The sequence below is a fragment of the Schistocerca cancellata genome, chromosome 4, assembly GCF_023864275.1.
Source record: "Schistocerca cancellata isolate TAMUIC-IGC-003103 chromosome 4, iqSchCanc2.1, whole genome shotgun sequence".
NCBI classification, from domain to species: domain Eukaryota; kingdom Metazoa; phylum Arthropoda; class Insecta; order Orthoptera; family Acrididae; genus Schistocerca; species Schistocerca cancellata.
The window spans coordinates 755124866-755151188 of NC_064629.1; the positions used below are offsets into that span (position 1 = coordinate 755124866).

A 26323-nucleotide genomic window follows, 5' to 3' on the forward strand; every position below is an offset into this window, starting at 1 on the left:
ACAGGAAATGTTCAAAATGTCCTCCGTTAGCGAGGATACATGCATCCACCCTCCGTCGCATGGAATGCCTGATGCGCTGATGCAGCCCTGGAGAATGGCGTATTGTATCACAGCCGTCCACAATACGAGCACGAAGAGTCTCTACATTTGGTACCGGGGTTGCGTACACAAGAGCTTTCAAATGCCCCCATAAATGAAAGTCAAGAGGGTTGAGGTCAGGAGAGCGTGGAGGCCATGGAATTGGTCCGCCTCTACCAATCCATCGGTCACCGAATCTGTTGTTGAAAAGCGTACGAACACTTCGACTGAAATGTGCAGAAGCTCCATCGTGCATGAACCACATGTTGTGTCGTACTTCTAAAGGCACATGTTCTAGCAGCACAGGTAGAGTATCCCGTATGAAATCATGATAACGTGCTCCATTGAGCGTAGGTGGAAGAACATGGGGCCCAATCAAGACATCACCAACGATGCCTGCCCAAACGTTCACAGAAAATCTGTGTTGATGACGTGATTGCACAATTGCGTGCGGATTCTCGTCAGCCCACACATGTTGATTGTGAAAATTTACAATTTGATCACGTTGGAATGAAGCCTCATCCGTAAAGAGAACATTGTTGTTGGATGAACCATTCACAGAAGTGTACCCGTGGAGGCCAATCAGCTGCCGATAGTTGCTGCACACGCTGTACATGGTACGGAAACAACTGGTTCTCCCGTAGCACTCTCCATACAGTGACGTTACGTGGTCAACGTTACCTTGTACAGTAGCAACTTCTCTGACGCTGACATTAGGGTTATCGTCAACTGCACGAAGAATTACCTCGTCCATTGCAGGTGTCCTCGTCGTTCTAGGTCTTCCCCAGTCGCGAGTCATAAGCTGGAATGTTCCGTGCTCCCTAAGACGCCGATCAATTGCTTCGAACGTCTTCCTGTCGGGACACCTTCGTTCTGGAAATCTATCTCGATACAAACGTACCGCGCCACGGCTATTGCCCCGTGCTAATCCATACATCAAATGGGCATCTACCAACTCCCCATTTGCAAACGTTGCACTGACTGCAAAACCACGTTCGTGATGAACACTAACCTGTTGATGCTACGTAATGATGTGCTTGATGCTAGTACTGTAGAACAATGAGTCGCATGTCAACACAAGCACCGAAGTCAACATTACCTTCCTTCAATTGGGCCAACTGGCGGTGAATCGAGCAAGTACAGTACATACTGACGAAACTAAAATGAGCTCTAACATGGAAATTAAGCGTTTCCGGACACATGTCCACATAACATCTTTTCTTTATTTGTGTGTGAGGAATGGTTCCTGAAAGTTTGGCCTTTTTGTAACACCCTGTATAAATCAGCTACTATTCTTGGGCAAATGCACTCACGATAAATGACAACTGACAGTCGTTAAATGTTGTTCAAAGAATTATTTAGGCCTTCTTGACGGAAGTGGCTTTTGGTTCTCTTTCCAATTGTGGTGTCCCCTAGCAGTATTATTGTATTACTGAAGTATCTTGCAAAAATAATGAAAGAAAACTGAAGTTGTGTTAGTGACATGTTCGCACAAATACTGGGTAATATTTCAGTGTAAGTTAAATAATTTTGAATGTTCTCTCCATTTTGGCTGTTGTTTGAAATAATGGGGAAACCGTCTCCTAATTGCATTAAATTAATTCCAATTAATAATCGATAATCGGTTTCTGCTAGATTCACATTTAAAAATCGAATATGTACTGCTGTGGTAGTTAATCACGCTGAGTTTGAAGATCCTCGACACTTTTCGATTGCCTATTTTTTCGTCTTTGAGAGAAAGAGTGTGTCAATTTACCAGTCACATACAATAAATTTTTCACTAGTCTGCAACATTCTCTTGCTGAAGTTAGGTGAAGTAAAAGGAATGTCCCAAAAAACAAAAAAATGTTAGTTTAACGCCACCAGAATTCAGTAATAATTGATACTCAACCAATGTTGGCGATACTCTGTTAAAGAAAGTGTAAACGTTTCAAGAGTGAGATTTAAGTTGTCCATTAAAAGAAATAGTTCATCTGTATATTAATATTAATGAAAATAAAGGGTTCCGTGCATGTGCAGACACAAAACTAAGAAAAATTATAGCAAATAAAACCACAGTAATATATGTTCACTCATATGACAATGCTTGTGTAAGTGATGAATTATAGCTGGTTTGTATCCTGTAAATTGGAATGCACACTGTGTGTCTACGTATTGTTGCTAACATCCTGTTTCCTACAGAGCCTGAAGCATGTCCACATGTTCAAAAAATAGAACAAAATCTCCCTGTTAATGTCTACGGCATTCGGTATTTTGATTATGAGTGGATACACATAGAAGATGAGAAAGATCAGGCAGAATTTCGAGCTGTACCATAAAGCACCACTGCAAAGAACAGATAGCTCTATTAAAGTTGCAGTCTGTGAATATAGGTACATACCGTTTCTATTTCATGAAAGACCTTTCTAGTCTAGCACACAGAAGCATTACTGCTTATAGGCATTCAACTGAAACATGTAAGCGCTCTTTATGCTATAGTCATTACAAAGAAAAATTACACACACTCGCTTGTCTGGGCACAGTTTAAGCCAGTCAACAGTACCATTCCTAATGACAGGAAATCGTATATAAAATTAACCAAGTTCAGAAACGAGCTATAGCTGCCTTTTGTTATTTATGCTAATGCAGAATGCATGTTAGAACCAACTGCTAATTGCAGTCGTAGTATTAACTCTGGTTCCTATTCCGATCAAGTACATTTATGTACACCATTCAGCATAACCAATTACATACACTGTAACTATGACAAGGTATATACTGAGTTGCAATGGTACTGAGAAAAAATTTCAAACTTAAGAATAATAGTGTGTTTGATAAAACTGTGCAAAATGTATTAAAGATGAGAGACATAAAACTTGCGACATCTTGTGAAGATAGATATCGACCTGCTGCATTGTGTGCAAGACAGAATTTTCAAGGAAGTGTTATTCTTAACAAAAATTTAGTTGCTATTGATTTAAATAGAATTACTATAGTGTTTAATAAGCCATAAGCAGTACAAATCCGTTCATTATGGATATATACTAAACAAGCTTCCATCAATGCACATAAAACTGTGTTACACAGATACTGATAGCTTAATTTGTCGTTTTAAACCTTCAAATATTGATGGGGACATCAGGAGCGATGAACATATATGTTTCGATACTTCAGGTTTTTTTGTAGATTTCTCTGTAAATAACAGGTATACATAACAGTCTACTTGTAAATAAAAAGAAGATTCGATTAATGAAGGAAGGATTGAATGGTGAACCTGATACTCAATTTGTCAGTCTACAAGCTAAAATGTGAGCACTCGAGACTGAATCAGGAAGTATAATGCACAAAGAAAAGGATGTCAAACATACTTGGTGTTACAGAGTTAACCATCGATGATTACCGCAATGTATGTTGAATTCTGAAGTTAAAACAGCTGCACAGTATTCAGTCCAAGTGCCATATAGTTTCTACTGCCAAACAGCACAAGTTGGGTTTGTCAGCACAAGATGATGAATGTTTTGTATGTACTGCCAGATAAACTGAATACCTTAACTTGGGGTCACTATCACATGAAAAATTATGGTGATGATGATCAACATGATGACTAATTTTATATTGTGTATATGTGAAAATATAAAATCTCTTTGTAACTGATTTCAATGTATAGCTGAAAATGTAACAAGATTACATGTATTTTGTAACTGATTTATTTTGTGAAAAGGTAGAAATATTGAATGTGATTTTTAACTGATTTAACTGTGATAACAATAAATGTGATTCATTGTGTAAAAATAAAAAAAAAACGTATAATACATTATTCTGATACCTTGTAATATTTGTAACACTCGAGATAACCTGTGTGAATTAACACCATACACACTTAGAAGTTCTGTACCTTATGACATTGAAAGTAATGAGAGAGTAAAGCAGAGGTGAATTTAATAATGAGTTAGTGCAGTATTTACCATAAGCCTTGTTTTACTGATCTATAAAAGAAAGCGAGAGATGGATTACAGGGTTACAACATATATTGTGTGGGGGGAGGGGGGCGGGGGGGGTGCACATGTGTTCACGTATTTTCTTTTATAAGTAATAGAGGTTGTTTGGGTACAGTACTTTCTAACGTGGTGTAAAAAGTTCTAGTCGTTCAGATACTTTCGAACATGGCACTAAACGTTTGGCTACTTTTGAAAGTGATGCCATTTAACAAAAAGTTTGTGTAATTTGGATACTTATCAGGTCGTTCAGATTCAGATCATTCGGATACTTTTGGACGTGGCAGAATTTTGAATTGTAATGTCAGAGGGATTACAAAACACAGCTAGACCAATTCCGCCATCTTGGTTTCTTATTTTCTCATCATTTTAAACTTAGCAGAACTGGTATAATTCCGCCACTTTTCATTTTTTAATTTCCCCACACTGCCATCCTGCATTTCTTAAATTTCCAACTAACTTGGTACTTTTGAATTTCCTGCCACAGATATCTTTGATTTTTCGGTGACTGCTGCACGTCAGCACGGCATCAGCTACTTGAACTGTGTGCTGGAAGCTCTGTAACCATTCTACTGCAGGGCATATGAGAATTGTTCACAAACACTATCGATTGTAGAGATAAAGAAGTTTGGTGGTGTGTTTTTCAGGCGCGGGGCTTTACATGTCGGTCTTTCACGTACGCCAAGAACGAGAAGCGGTGCTACCTGAGTGGCGACGACTCCCTGTCACTCAACAATGCTCCGCTGCTCATCAAGAGGGATGCCGTCTACGCCGAGAAGCAGTGCAGCATAAGTAAATACTTACTCATTCTGTATATCCTCTTTTCCTTGTGATAAGCTTTGCATACCTCCACCCTCGCACTTGTTTCTATAAACATGGCGGATCGGCACTCATTCATCGCTTTCAGATTCTGATGATTCCGACATTTCTTTTCTGCCCTTTCACATAATAATCCAGCATTTTAAGATACAGTTCCACATCACTTGATTAGATGTTTGTAGCATATCTGTACTTTTGAGATTAGTTGTTTTACTAAGTAATTCTGTCGAAAATGGTGTAATGTGTCTTCATTCCAATCTCGTATTCATTCTAAAAAGTACAATTTAATTTTTACTTGAGACATCACTCGCTGGCATCACTAAATTAGCAAAACATCTTAAAGCTGTTTGGCTCACATCTCATATATGGATTCTATATAAAGGCTCACCGTTTCACCTAAACCTGGACGAACACGTCAAAGAAACACTGAACAAAGCAAGGCAACGCCAGTCCCTAATAAGACGAGTTCAGGGAAAATTCCATGGCTGCAACGACAAAACAGCAATTCACACAAAACATTTGTACGTCCCCTCTTCGAGTATGCGGCGGCCCCCCTAGCCTGTATGTCGCAAACAAAAGCAGAAAGACTATATCAGACAGAAAGACGCATACTACGAAGCATACTGAGACTCCCGCGCATAACCCCCAGACAAGAAGCGTATGACGAAGCAAAAGTCATACCCCTGCCGACGAGACTCACCGTTCTCCGCGCACTAACAAGTCGCCCTGACCTCACACAGCTATTCACAAACAGACCTAGACTTAAAAACAAACCGAAGTTCAAATACACACTTTCCGAACAATCATACACAACATACTAACAACACACCCAGACACAATACACAACCACGAACTCTCGGCACAGATAGTACTAATGGCACAGGAAACAACAATTCCACTGCACCTTCTGGCACTGGATCCTTATTCCGACCCAATGTGAACTCCCACACACCTATACAATCTAAATATTGCACAGCCATAGGCCATGACTGACACCAAGCTGGTCATTCACTTCTTCATAACCAAAGATGTACACTCCTGGAAATTGAAATAAGAACACCGTGAATTCATTGTCCCAGGAAGGGGAAACTTTATTGACACATTCCTGGGGTCAGATTCATCACATGATCACACTGACAGAACCACAGGCACATAGACACAGGCAACAGAGCATGCACAATGTCGGCACTAGTACAGTGTATATCCACCTTTCGCAGCAATGCAGGCTGCTATTCTCCCATGGAGACGATCGTAGAGACGCTGGATGTAGTCCTGTGGAACGGCTTGCCATGCCATTTCCACCTGGCGCCTCAGTTGGACCAGCATTCGTGCTGGACGTGCAGACCGCGTGAGACGACGCTTCATCCAGTCCCAAACATGCTCTATGGGGGACAGATCCGGAGATCTTGCTGGCCAGGGTAGTTGACTTACACCTTCTAGAGCACGTTGGGTGGCACGGGATACATGCGGACGTGCATTGTCCTGTTGGAACAGCAAGTTCCCTTGCCGGTCTAGGAATGGTAGAACGATGGGTTCGATGACGGTTTGGATGTAGTGTGCACTATTCATCGTCCCCTCGACGATCACCAGTGGTGTACGGCCAGTGTAGGAGATCGCTCCCCACACCATGATGCCGGGTGTTGGCCCTGTGTGCCTCGGTCGCATGCAGTCCTGATTGTGGCGCTCACCTGCACGGCGCCAAACACGCATACGACCATCATTGGCACCAAGGCAGAAGCGACTCTCATCGCTGAAGACGACACGTCTCCATTCGTCCCTCCATTCACGCCTGTTGCGACACCACTGGAGGCGGGCTGCACGATGTTGGGGCGTGAGCGGAAGACGGTCTAACGGTGTGCGGGACCGTAGCCCAGCTTCATGGAGACGGTTGCGAATGGTCCTCGCCGATACCCCAGGAGCAACAGTGTCCCTAATTTGCTGGGAAGTGGCGGTGCGGTCCCCTACGCAGGGGACTGCGTAGGATCCTACGGTCTTGGCGTGCATCCGTGCGTCGCTGCGGTCCGGTCCCAGGTCGACGGGCACGTGCACCTTCCGCCGACCACTGGCGACAACATCGATGTACTGTGGAGACCTCACGCCCCACGTGTTGAGCAATTCGGCGGTACGTCCACCCGGCCTCCCGCATGCCCACTATACGCCCTCGCTCAAAGTCCGTCAACTGCACATACGGTTCACGTCCACGCTGTCGCGGCATGCTACCAGTGTTAAAGACTGCGATGGAGCTCCGTATGCCACGGCAAACTGGCTGACACTGACGGTGGCGGTGCACAAATGCTGCGCAGCTAGCGCCATTCGACGGCCAACACCGCGGTTCCTGGTGTGTCCGCTGTGCCGTGCGTGTGATCATTGCTTGTACAGCCCTCTTGCAGTGTCCGGAGCAAGTATGGTGGGTCTGACACACCGGTGTCAATGTGTTCTTTTTTCCATTTCCAGGAGTGTATATACGACCTAAGCCTGTGCCTACAACATAAATATTTCCCCTTGTTAACCATCGAGGTATTTCTAACCTCAGAAACTGTGTATCATCTATAATTTTATCTAAATTCCTATTTTCATTCTCAATCTTATAGCACAATTATTCATATTCCAGAAAGTTCTAACACATAGCAGCAATGTGTACCCATGTTCAAATATCATAACTGCACTAAAGATGGAAACAGTATACAAAAGGAATACCAAGAATTGTAGTGATGATGAAGTCCCATACAGAGCGTAGAGGAACGATGCGGGAAACCCGCACCGCCGTATGAGGCAAGGTCCTAGTGGATGTGGTTTGAAATATTTGCAAAACGTATAATAAGAACTGTAAATGCTAAAAAAGGAAATAAATTGAAGTAATTAGATGTAAGATATAGCTGTAAGAACATTGTCAATAAAGAAACATGAAACCAGTAAAATTGTTAAGCTAAGGCCAAATAGAGCCAGACGCTCTCTAGTGGTCCGCCCACCACCCTTCAGGTGCGGGAATGAAAAGTATTAAAAAAAACATTCCCTTCAGAACCTTGCGAGACAACGGCTATTGTCAAAAACTTTCTTGGGCAGGCTGACCCATTTATTATCGTAGATAGTGGCTTGTTCGTTGGTATCGGAGAAATGCAGGCATATCATCAACAAACAAAGCTCGGGCTCTATAGGAAACACCTTCTGGTCTCTATAGGAAACACCTTCTGGTTAGAAGGATGTACTAACAACAGCACGCCTATACCAGTTTCTTTGGCGCTTCAGTGTATTTTCCTGTCCAGTCCGGACAAATACAGAGGGTGGGAATGCTTGTCATTGGGAGCTCCAATGTTAGGCGGGACATGGAGCCTCTCAGGGAGATAGCAGGCAACGCGGGAAAGAATTCCAGTGTGCATTCGGTATCTTTGCCGGGAGGTCTCATCCGTGATGTGGAGGAGGCCCTGTCGGCGGCTAACGGCCGCACTGGGAGCAACCCGCTGCATCTATGGGTTCTGAGGCCATCCTCGGCTCCTTCCGGCGGCTGGCTGATTTGATGAAGGCAACTAGAAACCCACGCGGGGTGCAGGCTAAGCTGTCTATTTGTAGCATCGTTTCCAGGGTTGATCGCTGTCATCTGGTCTGGAGTAGAGTAGAAGGTCTAAACCAGAGGCTCAGACGACTCTGTGACGATATCGGATGCGAATTTCTCGAACCTCCGCTATCGGGTATAGAATTGCAGGGGTACCCTTAATAGGTCAGGCGTGCACTACACGCAGGAAGCGACAACTAGGGTAGCGGAGTACGTGTGGCGTGCACATGGGGCTTTTTTAGGTTAGAGAGCCCCTCCCTTGGGATCAAAGACGATTTGCCTGTTAAATAAGTCACAGTGACCTCAGAGAATCTTGGTCCTCGCAGATCAGAGATAGAAAAGATTAATATGATTTTAATAAACTGCAGGAGCATCCAAGGAAGGTTCCAGAATTAGTATCGCTTACTGAAGGTTATAATACACAGATAATATTGGGAACAGAAAGATGGTGAAACCAGACGTCAATGACAACGAAATCCTAAGTTAAGATTGGAATGTTTATCGTAAGGATAGGTTAGTCGCCAATGGCGGCGACTTGTTTATAACAGTAAAAATTCGATAAAATCTAGCTAGGTTATCACGGATTCCGAATCTGAATTAATTTGGGTGAAACTGGGTATCAAAGAACGGTCAAAAAAGGTGATCAGATGCTTCTATAGACCACCTGGATCAGGATTTGTAGTTGTAGAGCGCTTCAGACAGAACTTGCAGAATATCATTAGTAATTTTCGTGATCATGCCGTTGTCATAGGGGGTGACTTCAATTTGCCAGGTATAGATTGGGAGCGTTATGCCATCAAAACTGGTGCCAGAGACAGGGATTCATGTGGCATTGTTCTGGATATCTTGTCCGAAAATTACCTTGAGAAGATAGTCAGAGAACCAACTTGTGAGGGTAACGTCTTAGACCTCCAGGCAACAAACAGAACTGAACTTATCGAATCAGTTAACGAAGAGGAAGGTATCAGTGATCATAAAGCTGTGACAGCATCTACGACGACGGGTCCTACAAGGAATGGTAAGAAAGATAGGAAGGTATATTTGCTCAGCAAGGGTGACAGTATACAAATTTCAGAATATCTCAGTAGTCAGCATAAAATATTCGGTGGTCAGGACGAAGATGTGGAGAACAAATGAGAAAAATTCGTAGGCATCGTTCAATATGTTCAATATGCCCTAGACAAGTATGTCCCGAGTACTGTTTTAAGGGATGGGAAAGATCCACCATGGTTTAATAGTCGTCTTAGAAAAGCGCTACGCATAGAAAGAGCACTTCATCTCAGATTCAAGAGAATTAAAAACCTAGCTGACAAACAGAAGCTGAACGAAGCGAAAATGAGCGTGAAGAGAGCAATGAGAGAAGCGTTCAATGATTTTGAAAGTAAGACGTTGTCAACTGACCTGAGTAAAAACCCTAACAGATTTGGGTCGTATGTAAAATCAATAAGTGGGTCAAAACATCATTTCGTTCTCTCAGCGACCACACCGGCATCGAAACGGAAGATAACAGAGAGAATGCCGAAATACTGAATTCGGTCAACATTGTTCCTCATCTCAATCGTCGTACGAACGTCGAAATGGCAGATATTGAGATAACCGATCGCGGAACAGAAAAGCAGCTACAATCGCTTAGTAGTGGAAAGGCGTCAGGGTCAGATCAGATACCTATAAGATTCTATACAGATAACGCGAAAGAACTTGCTCCCCTTCTAGCAGTAATTTACCTTAGATCATTTGAGCGACGAAGGGTACCTAACGACTGGAGAAAAGCGCAGGTCATTCCCGTTATTAAGAAACGCATTTATAGACCTATATCGTTGACATCAATCTGTTGTAGAATTATGGAACATGTTTCATGCTCAAGAATTATGACGTTTTTGGAAAATGAACATCTCCTCTATGAAAATCAATATGGGTTTCACAAACAGAGATCGTGCGAATCTCAGCTCGCTCTGTTCCCCCATGATATCCACAGCGCAGTGGACAGCTGCGCTCAGGTTGATGTCGTATTCCTTGATTTCAGTGAGGCATTTGACACCGTCCCGCATTGCCGTTTAATGAAAAAAATACGAGCTTACGGAGTATCGGAGCAGACTTGCGATTAGATTCAAGACTTCCTTGCAGATAGAACTCAACACGTCGCTCTTAACAGAACAAAATCGACAGATGTAAAGGTAATATCTGGTAGAAAGTGTCGGATGCTCCTTAAGGCTATTCGCTGATGATGCAGTTGTCTATACTAAAGTAGAAACGCCAAAATATATTAAGAATCAGCTGAACGACCTGCAGAGAACTGATGAATGGTGCAGGCTCTGGCAGTTGATCCTGACCGTAAGTAAATATAACATATTGCGCCTACATAGGAAAAGAAATCCACTACTGTACAGCTACACTATTGATGACGAATAGCTGGAGACAGCGTTTGCCGTAAAATATCTAGGCGTAACTATCCAGAGCGACCTTAAGTGGAATGACCACATAAACCAGTTAGTGGGAAAAAGCAGATACCAGACTCAGATTCATCGGAAGAATCTTAAGGACATGTAATTCATCCTCGAAAGAAGTGGCTTATGAGGCGTTTTTTCGCCCGGTTCTTGAGTATTGTCCATCTATCTGGTATCCCTATCAGGTGGGACTGATAGAGGAGATAGAGAAGATCCAACGAAGAGCGGTGCGTTTCATCACGGGATCGTTTAGCTGGCGAGAGAGCGTTAAGGAGATCCTAAACAAACTTCACTGGCAGACGTTACAAGAGAGTAGTTGTGCATCACTGAGAGATTTACTACGGAAATTTCGGGACAGCACTTTTCAGGAGGAGTCGGACAACATATTATTTCCCGCCACATATATCTCGCGTTTTGACCACGAGGAGAAAATTCGAGAAATTAGAGCCAATACAGAGTCTTACCGACAATCACTCTTCCCATGCACTATTCGCGAGTGGAACAAGGTTTGAGGAATCAGATAACGGTACCGGTCCGCAGCTCGTGGTCGTGCGGTAGCGTTCTCGCTTCCCACGCCCGGGTTCCCGGGTTCGATTCCCGGCGGGGTCAGGGATTTTCTCTGCCTCGTGATTGGGTGTTGTGTGATGTCCTTAGGTTAGTTAGGTTTAAGTGGTTCTAAGTTCTAGGGGACTGATGACCATAGATGTTAAGTCCCATAGTGCTCAGAGCCAGATAACGGTACCGAAAGTACCCCCCGCCAGACACCATTAGGTGGCTTGTGGAGTATGATGTAGATGAAGTGACCTACTTTCACCAGCATGACAATGCATCCTATTTGATTTTTGAATTTCCTGCAGATTTATACTTAGGACAGGGGAAAACTCAGTAGCCACCCTGAATCTTGAATTCTGTGTTTAGCGCAAATGACCTACTTCCACCGGCATGAAAACATCCCATTTAAAAAATTTTAATCTGTCACAGTTTATTCTTAGGACAACAGCCCTACTTATATAATTGTAAACAACTGTCTATTGCACTGACATTGCTGTTTATATCTTAAAACACACTACAGAATCATCTGTTTTGCGCCCACATTGAAGATTTATAAAGAAGTTGCAAATAGGATGAAATGTTCCTTACATCTCTTAACCGGAGCCAAGTGCCATTCGCAGCTCTAGTCAAAATTCATGCATTCATGGCGATATGAGACAGATTACGCGACTTATTGCTACAAAGATAAAGCAAAAACATTTATGGGTGTACCACGGTCAATTTACTGTACTACTACACTTATAATATAGTTTTAATAAGAGTTGTCAGCTCAAGGTTAAGTTTGTCACTCCTTCAAAACTAATGATTAAACAAGCCCTGTAGTTAGATGCGTCGGTACTCCAGGTCACCTATCTTGAATTCTACACTCAGCGCAAGTGACCTACTTCCACCAGCCCGACAGTGCACCAACTCTGATTTTTGAATTTCCCATCAATTTATAGCTAAGACAACAGCCCTACTTCCACAGTGACATCATAAGAGTGGGATAAAACCTACTAGCACATTTGGGCTTTTTTTTTGAAAATTTCCACGAATTGTTGAATTTCGCACCCAAATTTGAATTTCCATCCATTTCATATATAGGGTAATTGGCCTATTAGCAGAAATCTGACAACAGCGCATGAAATCATCGACGACGTCTTAAGGGGGGAGAGCGGGCAACAGCGCACTTTGCACCCAGACATAGTCATTCCGCCTACTCTCACACAATCCAAAATGTTCGTTTCCGACCATTGCTTCCTTACCTCAAGATACTGGGTTTAGGGTCGTCCTATTGTGTGTATAAATTTGATCGTGAACATTTGGGTTACCTTGTGAAGAAAACTTAAGTACAAAGAACGTCGAGCTAAAACTTAGCTGTTGAAACGTTTCTTTCATCTGTTCTAGGAGCTTGCATGGATTTGCGCGAAAACCCAATCGCGTCTGCGGGCGGAATACAAGCACTTTTTGTGATGTCCGCTGTGCGGAACAAATTATGCGAGGTATTGCTCCGCCACTTTATTCGGAAGAGTTTATTGGCGGTCTTAGATCAATTCTCTGCATTTCCACACTAAAAATAAAGGCCACCAGCCTCACTTTATACCGTGTGATAGGGTTAAACTTCTCACTACCTCAAAGTCAATAATTAAGGGCCAGCAGTTGTCTAATTATCCTCAGCAATATACCGAGATCCGACCACTGGAATCAACAGTTCATACACCCTCTCCAGCTGGCAGCCAGCAACTTCCGCTACTAACCTCCATAAAAATAAAACATTAGTACGATTCAAAGTGAATAGGTTAAAAGACACGACGTAATACGACACTTAGATTTCCACAGCAAAATTGGGATTTATTTGCTTTGTTATTTGCCTAGTCTGCTCCACATTACCTTCAGCCAGCTAAGGATTCCACGCACTGATGTAAGATTTTCTCTCCATCGAGCCCTACGACGCTCACTAAAAGGCAGCAGTCGCCCAGAGAAATCAGAAGGTGACTAAAGAGCATCCTAAGTCCATTCACGGGATGCACTCGGGAGTCTTGTAGTTTTTCCGTATCTATAATGTAATTTTGTAGATTATGAATAGCTCGTGACTTTAGTTAAACACCAACTCCACCCTACACGACTCACGACTCGCATCTAAACCAACAAACGCTGCGATTTCACGTGCTCCAAATGCTCTACATAGAACTTACCACAAATTACCAAATTTCCAGCTTGCAGAATCCCCTGCTGAAACGCAGGGTCCATGGATTCATGAAGTTGTCTCCATACTCGTACACGTCCATCCGCTCGATACAATTTGAAACGAGGTTCGTCCGACCACGCAACATGTTTCCAATCATCAACAGTCCAATGTCGGTGATGACGAGCTCAGGCGAGGTGTAAAGCTTTGTGTCATGCTTGGCTCTGAGCACTATGGGACTTAACATCTATGGTCATCAGTCCCCTAGAACTTAGAACTACTTAAACCTAACTAACCTAAGGACAGCCAACAACACCCAGCCATCACGAGGCAGAGAAAATCCCTGACCCCGCCGGGAATCCAACCCGGGAACCCGGGCGTGGGAAGCGAGAACGCTACCGCACGACCACGAGATGCGGGCTGTGTCATGCTGTCATCAACGGTACCAGAATGAGCCTTCGGCTCCGAAAGCCCATATCGACGATGTTTCGTTGAATGGTTCGCACACTGACACTTGTTGATGGCCCAGCACTGAAATCTGCAGCAATTTGCGGAAGGGTTGCACTTCTGTCACGTTGAACGATTCGCTTCAGTCGTCATTGGTCCCATTCTTGCAAGTCTTTTTCCGGCCGCAGCGTTGGCGGAGATTTGATGTTTTACCGGATTCCTGATATTCACTGTACACTCGTGAAATGGTCATACGGGAAAATCCCCACTTCATCGCTACCTCGGAGATGCTGTGTCCCATCGCTCGTTCAGCAACTATAACACCCCGTTCAAACTCACTCAAATCTTGATGACCTGCCATTGTAGCAGCAGAAACCAATCTAACAACTGCGCCAGACAGTTGTCTTATACAGGCGTTGCCGACCGCAGTGTCGTATTCCGTCTGTTTACGTATCTCTGCATTTGAATACGCATGCCTGTACAAGTTTCTTTGGCGCTTGAGTGTATTTCCAATAGATGCTCGCCTTCGTGCTAGCTCGGGCACATAGGCGAGACCAGGAAATTATACAGGGTGATGAAAAAGTCAGTATAAATTTTAAAACTTAATAAACCACGAAATAATGTAGATGTAAAAGTTGACACACATGCTTGGAATGACATGGGGTTTTATTAGAACGAAAAAAAAAAGTTCAAAAAATGTCCGACAGATGGCATGACAATCGTGTATAAAAGGAGCTGTAATGAGAGAGAGAATCAGATGCGCCAGCAGTCGCAGCATGTTGACGTTACCTGAAAAGGCGCTTTTAGTGAAGCTGTATTATCAGAATTGGGAATGTGCTAGTTCAGCGTTACGATCCTATTGCCATAGGAAGGGGATTCGAAGGGGTAAAGGTCCGTTGACAAACGCAGCTGTGGCGAGAATGATTTCGAAGTTCGAAGCCACGGGTTGTTTAGACGATAGACCCCGTAGTGGCCGACCGAGCACAAGGCGTAATGCTGCTGAGACAGCTCAGGAAGACATGGGGACTGTAGCGGGTTCGTCTATGCACGGGAAAGTCAGCGCTCGTGCAGTCGCACGTCGCACCGGCATTCCATACACTACTGTTTGGTTGGCGTACTCTCCGGTGCTATCCGTACAAAATCCATCGGCATCATGAACTGTTACCTGGTGATTTAGTGAAGCGGAGGGCATTTGCGGTGTGGGCGTTTCAAAAGATGACGTAAGATGACGATTGGTTGAGTAACGTGTTGTGGACTGACGAAGCTCATTTCACGCTCCGAGGGTCTGTCAACGCCCACAACTGCAGAATTTGGGCTACCGAAAATCCTAGAACTGTCGTGGAAACTCCACTGCAAGACGAGAAAATCACGGTATGGGTTGGATTTACCACATCTACCGTTATCGGGCCTTTTTTCTTCGATGAAATGGGTGATTATGGTTTTGTAACTGCTACCGTGAGGGGTGAGAGGTACGCCGATATGTTACAAAATCGCATCATCCCCAGCCTGGCCGATAAACACCTGCTGGAACGTACGACGTTTATGCAGGATGGCTCTCCACCCCATATTGCTAGACGCATGAAAGATCTCTTGCGCGCGTCGTTCGGTGGAGATCGTGTGCTCAGCCGCCACTTTCGTCATGCTTGGCCTCCCGGGTCCCCAGACCTCAGTCCGTGCGATTATTGGCTTTGGGGTTACCTGAAGTCGCAAGTGTATCGTGATCGACCGACATCTTTAGGGATACTGAAGGACAACATCCGACGCCAATGCCTCACCTAACTCCGGACATGCTTTACGGTGCTGTTCACAACATTATTCCTCGACTACAGCTATTGCTGAGGAATGATGGTGGACATATTGAGCATTTCCTGTGAAGAACATCACCTTTGCTTTGTCTTACTTTGTTATGCTAATTATTGCTATTCTGGTCAGATGAAGCGCCATCTGTCGGACATTTTTTGAACTTTTGTATTTTTTGGTTCTAATAAAACCCCATGTCATTCCAAGCGTGTGTGTCAATTTTTACCTCTCTATCTACATTACTCCGTGATTTATTCAGTTTTCAAATTTATACTGTCTTTTTGATCACCCGGTATGTTGCACTGTGGTTATTACCTTCTAAAATCCTTCTAAAACGGGTGATCTCGCTTTGCCGCAGGCCAGTGTGAAGACGGGCTGTTCACGTTCGAGAAGGTGACGGGCCACTTCCTGCGCAGCGCCCAGCAGGTGGGGCTGGCCATGGCCGCCTCGCCGGGCATTACCCTGCAGTGCGGCGCCAAGTGCCTCGAGGCGGGCTCCGACTGCCCCGCCTTCAGCCTCGACTACAACGCCATGAAGTGCTTCAAGCTGGACCGCAACACCCAGGGCCGCGGCAGCGACCTCTCGCCCAGGGAGGGGCAGAGCTACTTCGAGAAAATCTGCCTCAGAGGTCAGTTCTCGATTGTGTCAGCTTACTACGAGGGTCACTCCAAAAGAAATGCACACTACTTTTGGAAAAATACAGTTTTCATTCTGCATGTGTGAAAGTTTTACAGTGTGTAGATACATCCTTCCCGTTTGTTTTCAATCTTAGTTCAACCTGTTCCCGTGAGTGGTGCCGTCACAGCATATCTTCAAGATGGCTGCTACACTTGACGTTCGTCAGAAGCAACGTGCTGTCATAGAATTCCTGTGCTGTGAAAACGAGACTGTGGGAAACATCCACAAGAGGTTGAAAAAGGTGTATGGAGATGCTGCTGTCGATCGCAGTACAGTTAGTCGGTGGACAAACAGGTTACGAGATGAAGCGGGCACGGCAATATTGAGGATTGTCCTGCAGCGGCAGGCTTCGTACTGCACACACTCCAGACAATGTGCAGAGAGTTAACGAATTGGTGACTGCTGACAGATGCATCACAGTGAACGAATTGTCATGCTACGTTGGGATAAGGGAAGGAAGTGTTTGCAGAATACTGAAAGTGTTGGCGTTAAAAAAGGTTTGTGCCAGGTAGGTTCCCAGGATGTTGACAGTGGCTCACAAAGAAACAAGAAAAACAGTATGCAGCGAACTTTTGGAACAGTACGAGAATGGTGGAGATGAATTTCTTGGAAGAATTGTGAGAGGTGATGAAACATGGCTCCATCATTTTTCACCAGAGACGAAGAGGCAATCAATGGAGTGGCATCATGCAAATTCACCCAAGAAAAAAAAAAAAATTCAAAACCACACCTTCTGCTGGAAAAGTTATGGCTACGGTGTTTTTCGATTCCGAATGACTTGCTTGTGTACATCATGCCAAGTGGAATCACCATAAATTCTGATGCATATGTGACGACACTGAAGAAACTTCAAGCTCGACTGAGTCGTGTTCGACCACATGGGCAAAAGCAGGATGTTTTGCTGTTGCACGACAATGCACAGCCTCATGTTAGTCAAAAAACCATGGAAGTGATCACAAAAACTCGGATGGATAAGATTGAAACACCTGCCTTACAGTCCTGACCTGGCTCCATATGACTCTTTGGGAAACTGAAAGACTCTCTTCGTGGAACAAGGTTTGAAGATGATGACTCCATTGTGCACGCTGCCAAACAGTGGCTCCAACAGGTTGGTCCAGAATTTTACCGTGCGGGTATACAGGCGCTGGTTCCAAGATGGCGTAAGGCAGTTGAGAGGGATGGAAATTATGTGGAGAAATGAAAATATTGTTCCTAAAGGATGTATCTACACACAGTAAAACTTTCAAACATGTAGAATAAAAAATGGATTTAAAAAAAATAGTGTGCTTTTCTTTTGGAGTGTCCCTCGTATATTTTGGCATTGGGAGCGGAATTTTTTATTCAGTTTAATATTCTGACTAGTTTGCTGTGGCCGGTCACGAATTCTTCCCCTGTGCCAATTTCTTCATTTCAGAGTCTCAGAGCAGCACTTGCAACATATGTCCTTATTTATTTGTTGTATGTATTCCAATCTCTGTCTTCCTTTACAGTTTTTATCCTATACAGCTCCCTCTAGTACCGTGGAAATTAATCCCTGATATCTTAACATATGTCCTATCACCCTCTCCCTTCTTCTTATCAGTGTTTTCCATATGTTCGTTTCTTCACCATTTCTACAAAGGACCGTCTCATTCCTCACCTAATTTTCAACAGTCTTCTGTAGCACCACCTCTAAATGCCACGATTATCTTCTGTTCCAGTTGTTGATAGAAATTTCGTGAAAAGATCTCGTCGTAACGAGACACGACTTTTTTTTAACCACTGCTAACCAAAGTCGTGTATCGTATACATGACACACTCTCTACAATTTCGTGATGAGACAAAATGAGTTCCCTTCTTTGAATGTTTTCGATGCCCTCCGTAAACTGTTTCTGGTAAGGAACCCATACCGTCCAGCATTACCCAGATGTGGATGGACAAACGTAAAACAGGCAGTCTCTTTAGTATATTTTCTGCATGTTCTACGTGTCCCTAGGAATTCTGTTGCATCAGCAACATTTAATTTCGGGTGATTTATACTGTAACTGAAATTTAAGGAATTTTTTTACTACTCATGTGGACGACTTCATTCTTTCCATACGCTCGTTATTTCACCATTTATACAAAGAACCTTCTCATTCATCACCTAATTCTCAACATTCTTCTGTACCACGATTCTCTTCTGTTCCAATTTTTGGCAGAAATTTCGTGAAACGATCTCGCCGCAACGATAAACGACTTCGTTTTAACCACAGTCACCCAAAATGGTGTATCATATCCATGACACACTCCCCCCCCCCATTTTCGCGATAATACAAAATGAGCTTCCCTTCTTCGAATTTTTTCGATGTCCTCCGTAAGTCGCATCTGGTAAGGATCTCATACCATCCACCAATATCCAGAAGTGGATGGACAAACGCAATGCAGGCAGTCTCTATCCTGCACAATCTATGTGTCCCGAGGAATTCAACTGAACCAGCAACATTTGAATTTGGGTGATTTATAGTGTAACTGAAATTTAAACAATTGTTTAGTACTCATGTGGACGACTTCATTCTTTTGATTGTTGAGTGTCAACTGACACTTTTCGCACCATGCACATATCTTGCCTAAATCATCTCTTAATTCATTTTAATATTTTGATGTTAAATCAAACTGTAGATAGCAGCATCATCTGCAAAAAAATCCAAGAGCGCTGCTTAGATTGTCTCCAAAACCGTTTGTATTGATGAAGAACGGTAGAGGACATGTAACATATCCTTGGGAAGCCCAGATAAACGTTGATTTGAGTAGGAGACTTCCCGTCGGGACAAGAAATAACGTTAGTAGTGGGACAAAGTTCGTATGGCCCCACTCTCCATTGTTGCCAAATTTATTCATGATGGCGACGATGGATATGGCAATGTCACAATGACATCACGGTCGAAAGTCCAAATTTTGGAGAGAAAATAGGACAATTGGGCTACCTCCACTAACCTAATCCCCTCCTCTCCTCTCTCCCTGCCCCTCCCCCAGAAAATGGCGGTAAGTTCAAATTAAATTCCAGCTCCACAATGCAACACACCAAGACTACATCCACTAACCTAAGAAAATGGCGGGAAAATAGGTCACTTGCGCTACCTCCAGTAACCTATGTCATCCGACCGCCACCTCTTCCTAGAAATTGGTGGGGAAAGGACTCAGCCTGTGCTGGGCTGCTGGATGGGATGGATGTAAGCTTTTATTTTGCATGCAGTGTTTACTTAAATAATTTGAATCAGTAGCGCCATCCAGTGTGTCCACCATGAGGTCTGGAGCCCAACTAACCTAGTACACAGTACTGCCACCAGAGGATGCTGTCTTCCCTTCTGTGACATAATCCTAGATGGCAGTCTGGGGGCAAAATTGGCGGGAAAAGGACTGACCCTGCTCTGGGCTGCTGGAGATAGGAAGGAGTGTACTTTATTTATTTTGGAACAGTTTATTTAGGGACGGATTTCACATAGTTTATTTGTTACACTGATACAAAACACTTGCACTGACATACTTGGTGTCTCAGTAAATAGTCTACAGACCGGCAAACTACTCGTAAATCATCGAAATAATGCAGTACACCGATGTACAGACATGCAAACAACTCGTAAATTGTCAAAATAATGCATGTATAATGCTCTACAAACATGCTTGCTAACTGTAAACTGTCGAAATAATCCATTGAACGCTCTAGAGAACTGCAAACTACTCGTAAATCACCGAAATAATGCAGTACACCGATATGCAGAGACGCAAACAATTCGTAAATTATCAAAATAATGCATGTAAAAGGCTCTCCAAACACGCTTGCTAACCGTCAACTTTCGAAATCAAGCATTTCACAGCCTGCACACCTGTTCACAAAATAATGCAACAGACACGAAGCTGGCCGCAGTGGCCGTGCGGTTCTAGGTGCTGCAGTCCGGAACCACGGGACTGCTACGGTCGCAGGTTCGAATCCTGCCTTGGGCATGGATGTGTGTGATATCCTTAGGTTAGTTAGGTTTAAGTAGTTCTAAGTTCTAGGGGATTGATGACCTAAGATGTTAAGTCCCATAGTGCTCAGAGCCATTTTTTTGAACAGACATGAAAACAACTCGTAAATTGTCAAAAGATAAAGCATGTGTAATGCTATGCAAACATGCTCACAGTGCTTAAACAACCGAAAATAATGCAGTGCACAAACACTCATTGTATGTAAAACACACTTTCGAACTATCGTGAACTGCGAAGTATCAGCGAACTACCCCCTACAGAACTTCAAGGCACACGCCCCAGGCGGTGCCCTCACGCCGGTCCGATATGTGAGACACCTCTGTACCACGCACGCATGTTTACTGTTGCTGACGTGATACCTCTCTTTCTGTAGATACTGATGTCACAGATCGCACTCTAGAAATCTGTTCCAATGATTCCCAGAATAGCACAGGGCGCATTGTTCCTAGTAATCCTAACACGACATGTGAGCTGCGTCTAGACGTGCAGGCGTTTACCTCCTCAGAGTGGCTGAAGCATCACCATGAAATGATCATGTGGCCACTCACCATCTAAAAGATTCTCAATGTTATACAGACATCACATGGCTACATAAATAAAAGCCAAGTAGACCTCTCGGAAATTGGTAAAGTGCTGCAGAAATAGTTAATGGTCGCTTTTGTAGGAACTTTCATGGTCTCAGCTTGGCTGCATGGAAATTCTTGTCCTAACAAAACCTGTTTACAAAGATATACCAGAATAACGCTGAATGCATTCCTCCTGCTAGTGCTAACATGGCACCCTGTCCATCACGTGTTACCCTTCCTGGAAATCGTTAAATGATGCTTTCAACAAACATCTCCAAAATGACAACGTTCTCACCACTATGTAGAGGCTTCTATGTCCCAGCACAAAGGATGTCTTGCGAATGAATGGGTCATTCTGATGGACTCTTACTGAATTTACCCACCAAATTACTGTTGCTGCCAGTGTGGAAGCACTGTCTGCCTTTTTCTTTCTACAGATGAGACTTTTAGATGCAAAAACTATTTTGTACAGATTGCCATATTGCACTGACAGCTAAACCCTGCAAAATTGACCTAAAGATCATCAAATACACGCCATGTACTCACTGTGCTGCTGCACAGCGCTGACAGAGGAAATTGCCACCTTAAACACAGCCCATGACCGCAGCCACAGAAGTGTGTTATCAGCCAGAGAGGGGTCAGCCAGCTGTGGATGAACCCTTACCCCAGGAGGATCTGAGTAGTAGGAGTTCAAACGCTGTCAATACTGTCAGCGCAAACACACATCGTACTGAATCAGTTTACATTCTTATTATGCATAATGTAGGCTTGAAGAGGTGTTATGAAGCCTAAGTCTATTTTTCGCTTTCAGATGTTTAGTGCCTTTTATGGAGAATACATGTAGGAAAAATGTCACAAAGCAAAGCAAACTATGATACTTAAATAAAGGTCCACTACTTTAGCATCAGTGAGGGCGACTTACGTCACTGTACCCCCCAACAACGTCAAGGTCAAAACTTTCCTTCTGAGGATCCTTGAAATTGATGTCTCGTTTCATTGACTGCCATTTGAAATACAGTCTAAGGAAGGGGGAAAAGGAAAGAAACGACACACCATGCTATACACCACGAAGGAATTATCTTAATGGGGAGACTTATGATTTATTCAAGAGAAAGAGCTTCACAGATTGAGTAAGTCAGTAACGCATTGGTCTACTCTAGCCCTTACACAAGCAGTTATTCGACTTGGCATTGATTTATAGAGTAGCTGATATTCTCCTGATAAATATTGTGCCAAATTCTGTCCAATTGCGGCATTAGATCGTCAGAATCTCGAGCTGGCTGTAGGGCCCTGCCCATAATGCTCCATACGTTCTCAACTGGGGAGAAATCTGGCGACCTTGCTGGCCGAGGTAGGATTTGGCAAGCATGAAGACAAGTGGTAGAACCTCTCGCTGTGTACGGCCACGGGGGGCCGCACCGCACAATAACCCTGGGTTTGGTGTGGGGCGGCGGTGGGGTGAGTGGACTTTTATAGCCTGTTGTGGGGTTGTGTACCACTGAGGGCTACGGCGGGGACGAAGCCTCTCCATCGTTTCTAGGTCCCCAGTTCCATACAATACAATACAAGTATCTTCTCAGGCTTACATACAGCAGATATGTGACGCTTGTTCATCTTTACTGGTTACTGCCTTACCAGTACATTTCCTTAACGGATACACTGAGATGTTTATCCAAACTGTAGTACATTGAACTCGAGGTATGTACCCCCATAAACAAAAGCTGTGTAGTGGTAATGGAACTTGCCAATATCCTTTTATCAGGTCACTACGGGATAATATGCTGGCTTCCTCAAACTTCCATAGAAACTCTTCAAGAGCTTCTGGTCGATCGTTCTGAGGTTCTATGGTCTTATTCATATCTCTAGTGTCTAACGTGTTCGTCGCGGAGACATCCTTTTTAGTCACATACACTTATGGATTACAATATTAGCTTGTCATCCTTTCAATGATTTGATAATTAATCATGTTAGAATTTCCCTTTCTACAGAATCCCTTTTTCCTAATGTTATTGGATAAGGTTTTAGTTTAAGCAGCTGATGGAGTTTGATTTTGAACTTAAAATGGTCATCTTGCATCCGGCTGAGTTTGTTTGAAAACATATTCATACACTTCAAAAGCAACTTCTCTAACTACCCTTTTCCACTTTTCTCAATTACTTCAGCCCTTATCTCATTGTATGATTTTTAAAGTAGTTTTGTGACCACTGCTTCCTTTCTGTGAAGTAATTTCATTCTTCTTGGCTTTAACATTCATGTATCACTTTCAAGTACCATCTAACCCGTGCTTCTACGTGAGGACTAAATCTATTTGCCATCTTTATCTTATTCTTCCTACGATTCGCCTTCACAGTCATATTTGTGTCCTCAGAATCTATGACAACAGCATGGTTTAATAACAGATCTGTTCCTATGATAAAACCAACAGAGTTCTGGTACCACCATAGCACTAACCTCCAATACTCTGTAGAATTTTCATTTCTAGCAACACTTGTCACATTACTATTTCACTCTTAACTCTAATGCCACATAACAACTTTAACCCCCTGTACTGGTAACTCTGTTACTTTCTCTTTGTCTATTATTTGCTCGTAAAGTCTGCCTGCTGTGATGCATAATTTGCTTCCTTTCTCAGTGGCCCTACAGCCTCCACATCATTAACGCCAACATTTGTTATAGGCTGATAATCTTCTGTACTTTCGGTCTGATTTTCTTCAAAAAGGGTTTCCCTCACATTTCCAAACTCGTTTCTAACCATCTGTTTAATTGCTATTGGTCCTGAAAATACTTGAGTTCTTGGCCAGACCTTATCCAAACTCCACTTCAGTTCTCCAGCTCAGAACTACCTCTCTCAGCTTGTCTCTCGTCCCTCCTGTTAATGTTTTATTCACCATTACCATTACATTGTCTGCTACCATGAAGACATAAACCACCTTATTTCCAACCATGACTTGCTCGTTTTGGAAAGCCAGATGTCGCATTCTGCTTTGATTTATTTTGTTATTGACTCCAGTGCGTTGCTCAGTTGGAAACCCCTTATCCTTATTGATTAACTTATCATAACACGACTTTCAGTTGTTCCTGAGAAGATGCAGTCCCAAAAATGATCTGTAGTAGCCAAGATTTTCGATGGCTGGTAATTATTTTTTGTCTATAGATGTAGTGTTCTGCTATTGCAGACCTGTTGGTCTTCAGTAAGCGGGTGTGGTGCTCATGTTCCTTAAATCGAATTTCTATTGTGCAGATCTTTTGTCCAATAAAAGTTTTTTCTACATTCACATGGAACTTGGTACACCTCACATTTTGAGACACAAGTCATCTTCCACTGTCCCTAATAAAGCTTATCTTTTGGCTGGCGGGCTGAAAACTGGCGTTATGTGTTTTTTTTTTTTTGCAGTAGTCTGCCTATTTTTAGCGATATATTGCCAACAAACGGCATGAAAGGGTTTTTCTTCTCTTCTTCTTCCGTGTTTTATGCCTCCGTGTCTTTCTTTGGGCTCTTGTGTCATAGGGCTATCTGAATCTGTCGGTTGCTGTATCCATTTTCGTGGGAGACGGATTCCAGGTGCCATAGCTCTGCTGTCAGACTTTGTTCGCATGAAGTGGAGTACGCTCTGTGTACTAAAGTGTTGAGCACACTGTTCTTCTGTGACGGATGGTGGCAGCCGGAGGCATCAAGATATAAATCTGTGTGCATCGACTTATTGTATACACTGTGCGCAAGAGAGCCATCAGGTTTCCCCTGAACTAGGACTTCAAAAAAAAAGGAAGTTAGCCATCTTTTCCCATTTCCATGGTAAACTGAATGATGTCATGGATGGAATTCAGATGTTCTGAGTATTTTTGTAGTTTTTTTGGGTCCCTGTGGCCAGATGACAAAATTGTCGTTGACAATCATATTTCCGTTGCTCTGTCGTCGAAGTGCTCCATGAACAAATTTGCTGCAACTGGCGAGAATGGCTGCCCATGGCTATGTCATTAGACTGCTCACAGTATTACCAACTGAAAATAAAATAGATCGATGCCAGAACATGTCTAAATAGCTGTGTCATCTTAGGGCTGAACTTCTCATTGATTAGTTTAATGGAAATTTCCAATGGGATTCGACTGAAAAGTGGGACAACATCAAAGCTGACCACAATGTCAGAATCCTGCAACCCTAGCTCCTTCAGCCGACTGATAAATCCATCGAATTTCATATGTGATGTGTACACTTGAGGGCCCAACAGACAAGCCAGATGCTTCATCAGGGGTTTTGTTGGTGCCCCAGTGTTGCTCACTACTGGGTAAGTGCCTCCCTTGTGGGTTTCTGGTAGGCCATACAATCTGGTCGGTACAGAACTGTGCTGTCGAAGTGATTTGACGACGTTGTCAGCGAGTAACCCACTCTTTAACAGAGCAGAGGTGCTTCACTGCACTTTCTTGGTTGGATATGCTGCTATTTTCTTATATGTTGGATCATCCAGAATCTCTAGCTTTTTTCGCTCATAGTCATTACACTGGAGGAAAACTGTGGCATTGCCCTTATCGGCTGGGAGGACAAAGATTTCTTTGCCTTCTCTGAGGGTACAAAGTCCTGTTCTTTCTCCTATAGAGATATTGCTTTGTGGTAGAGCCGAGTTGGTGAGAATTCTATAGGTTTCCCAAGGGGTTTCCCCTGGTACTCTTTGGATAGCCTGTTCTACAGCACTTACAATCTTGGCTGTTGGGAGAACAGTCTGCAGTAGCAGAACACTGCATTGAAAATGAACATAAAGTGAATTACCGGCAAACGAAAGTCCTGGCTACCACCGATAAATTTTCAGACTGCATTTTCAAAGCAGCAATTTAAATCTGTGTGACTGATAGTTTAATCAAAAGGGACATGGGCTTCCAACTGAGCAAGGTATGAGAGCTAATACTAAGCTCAGTCAAAGCAGAAGAAGGCATCCGGATGCAAAACGCGACAGGAAAAGAGAGTGGAAGGCAACTGAGACTCTTCCGCCACCCACCACTATTGTAGCCACACGCTCCCCCCCCCCCCCCCCCCCCTCACCACCAAGCATTGTGCGGGGCGGGTCAGGGAGGCCTGAACTCTGCTGGACCAGCAGGTATAAATAACGTCAGCATGCAGCAGACAAGTTATTCCATTAGCACCATCAGATGATGGCAGATATCATGGACCTTCTATCACTGGATCCAGCAATATATCTGAGAACCTGGGAAGCAGCATGTACGCTGAGAGAGCTTCAGATCACATACTGTCTTCAGTTTTCTCTCTAGGAATC

At 43.5% G+C, this 26323-nt stretch overlaps 1 protein-coding gene across 1 annotated transcript in view; it reads left to right on the forward strand.

Moving 5' to 3' along the window:
• LOC126184487 (uncharacterized) overlaps window positions 1-26323 on the forward strand; it is a 514130-nt gene that overhangs the window by 235085 nt on the left and 252722 nt on the right. The window contains exons 8-9 of the mRNA XM_049926880.1: window positions 4700-4844; window positions 16187-16456. Of these exons, the coding sequence (XP_049782837.1) occupies window positions 4700-4844; window positions 16187-16456 (415 nt within the window). The remainder of the gene's footprint in view (window positions 1-4699; window positions 4845-16186; window positions 16457-26323) is intronic.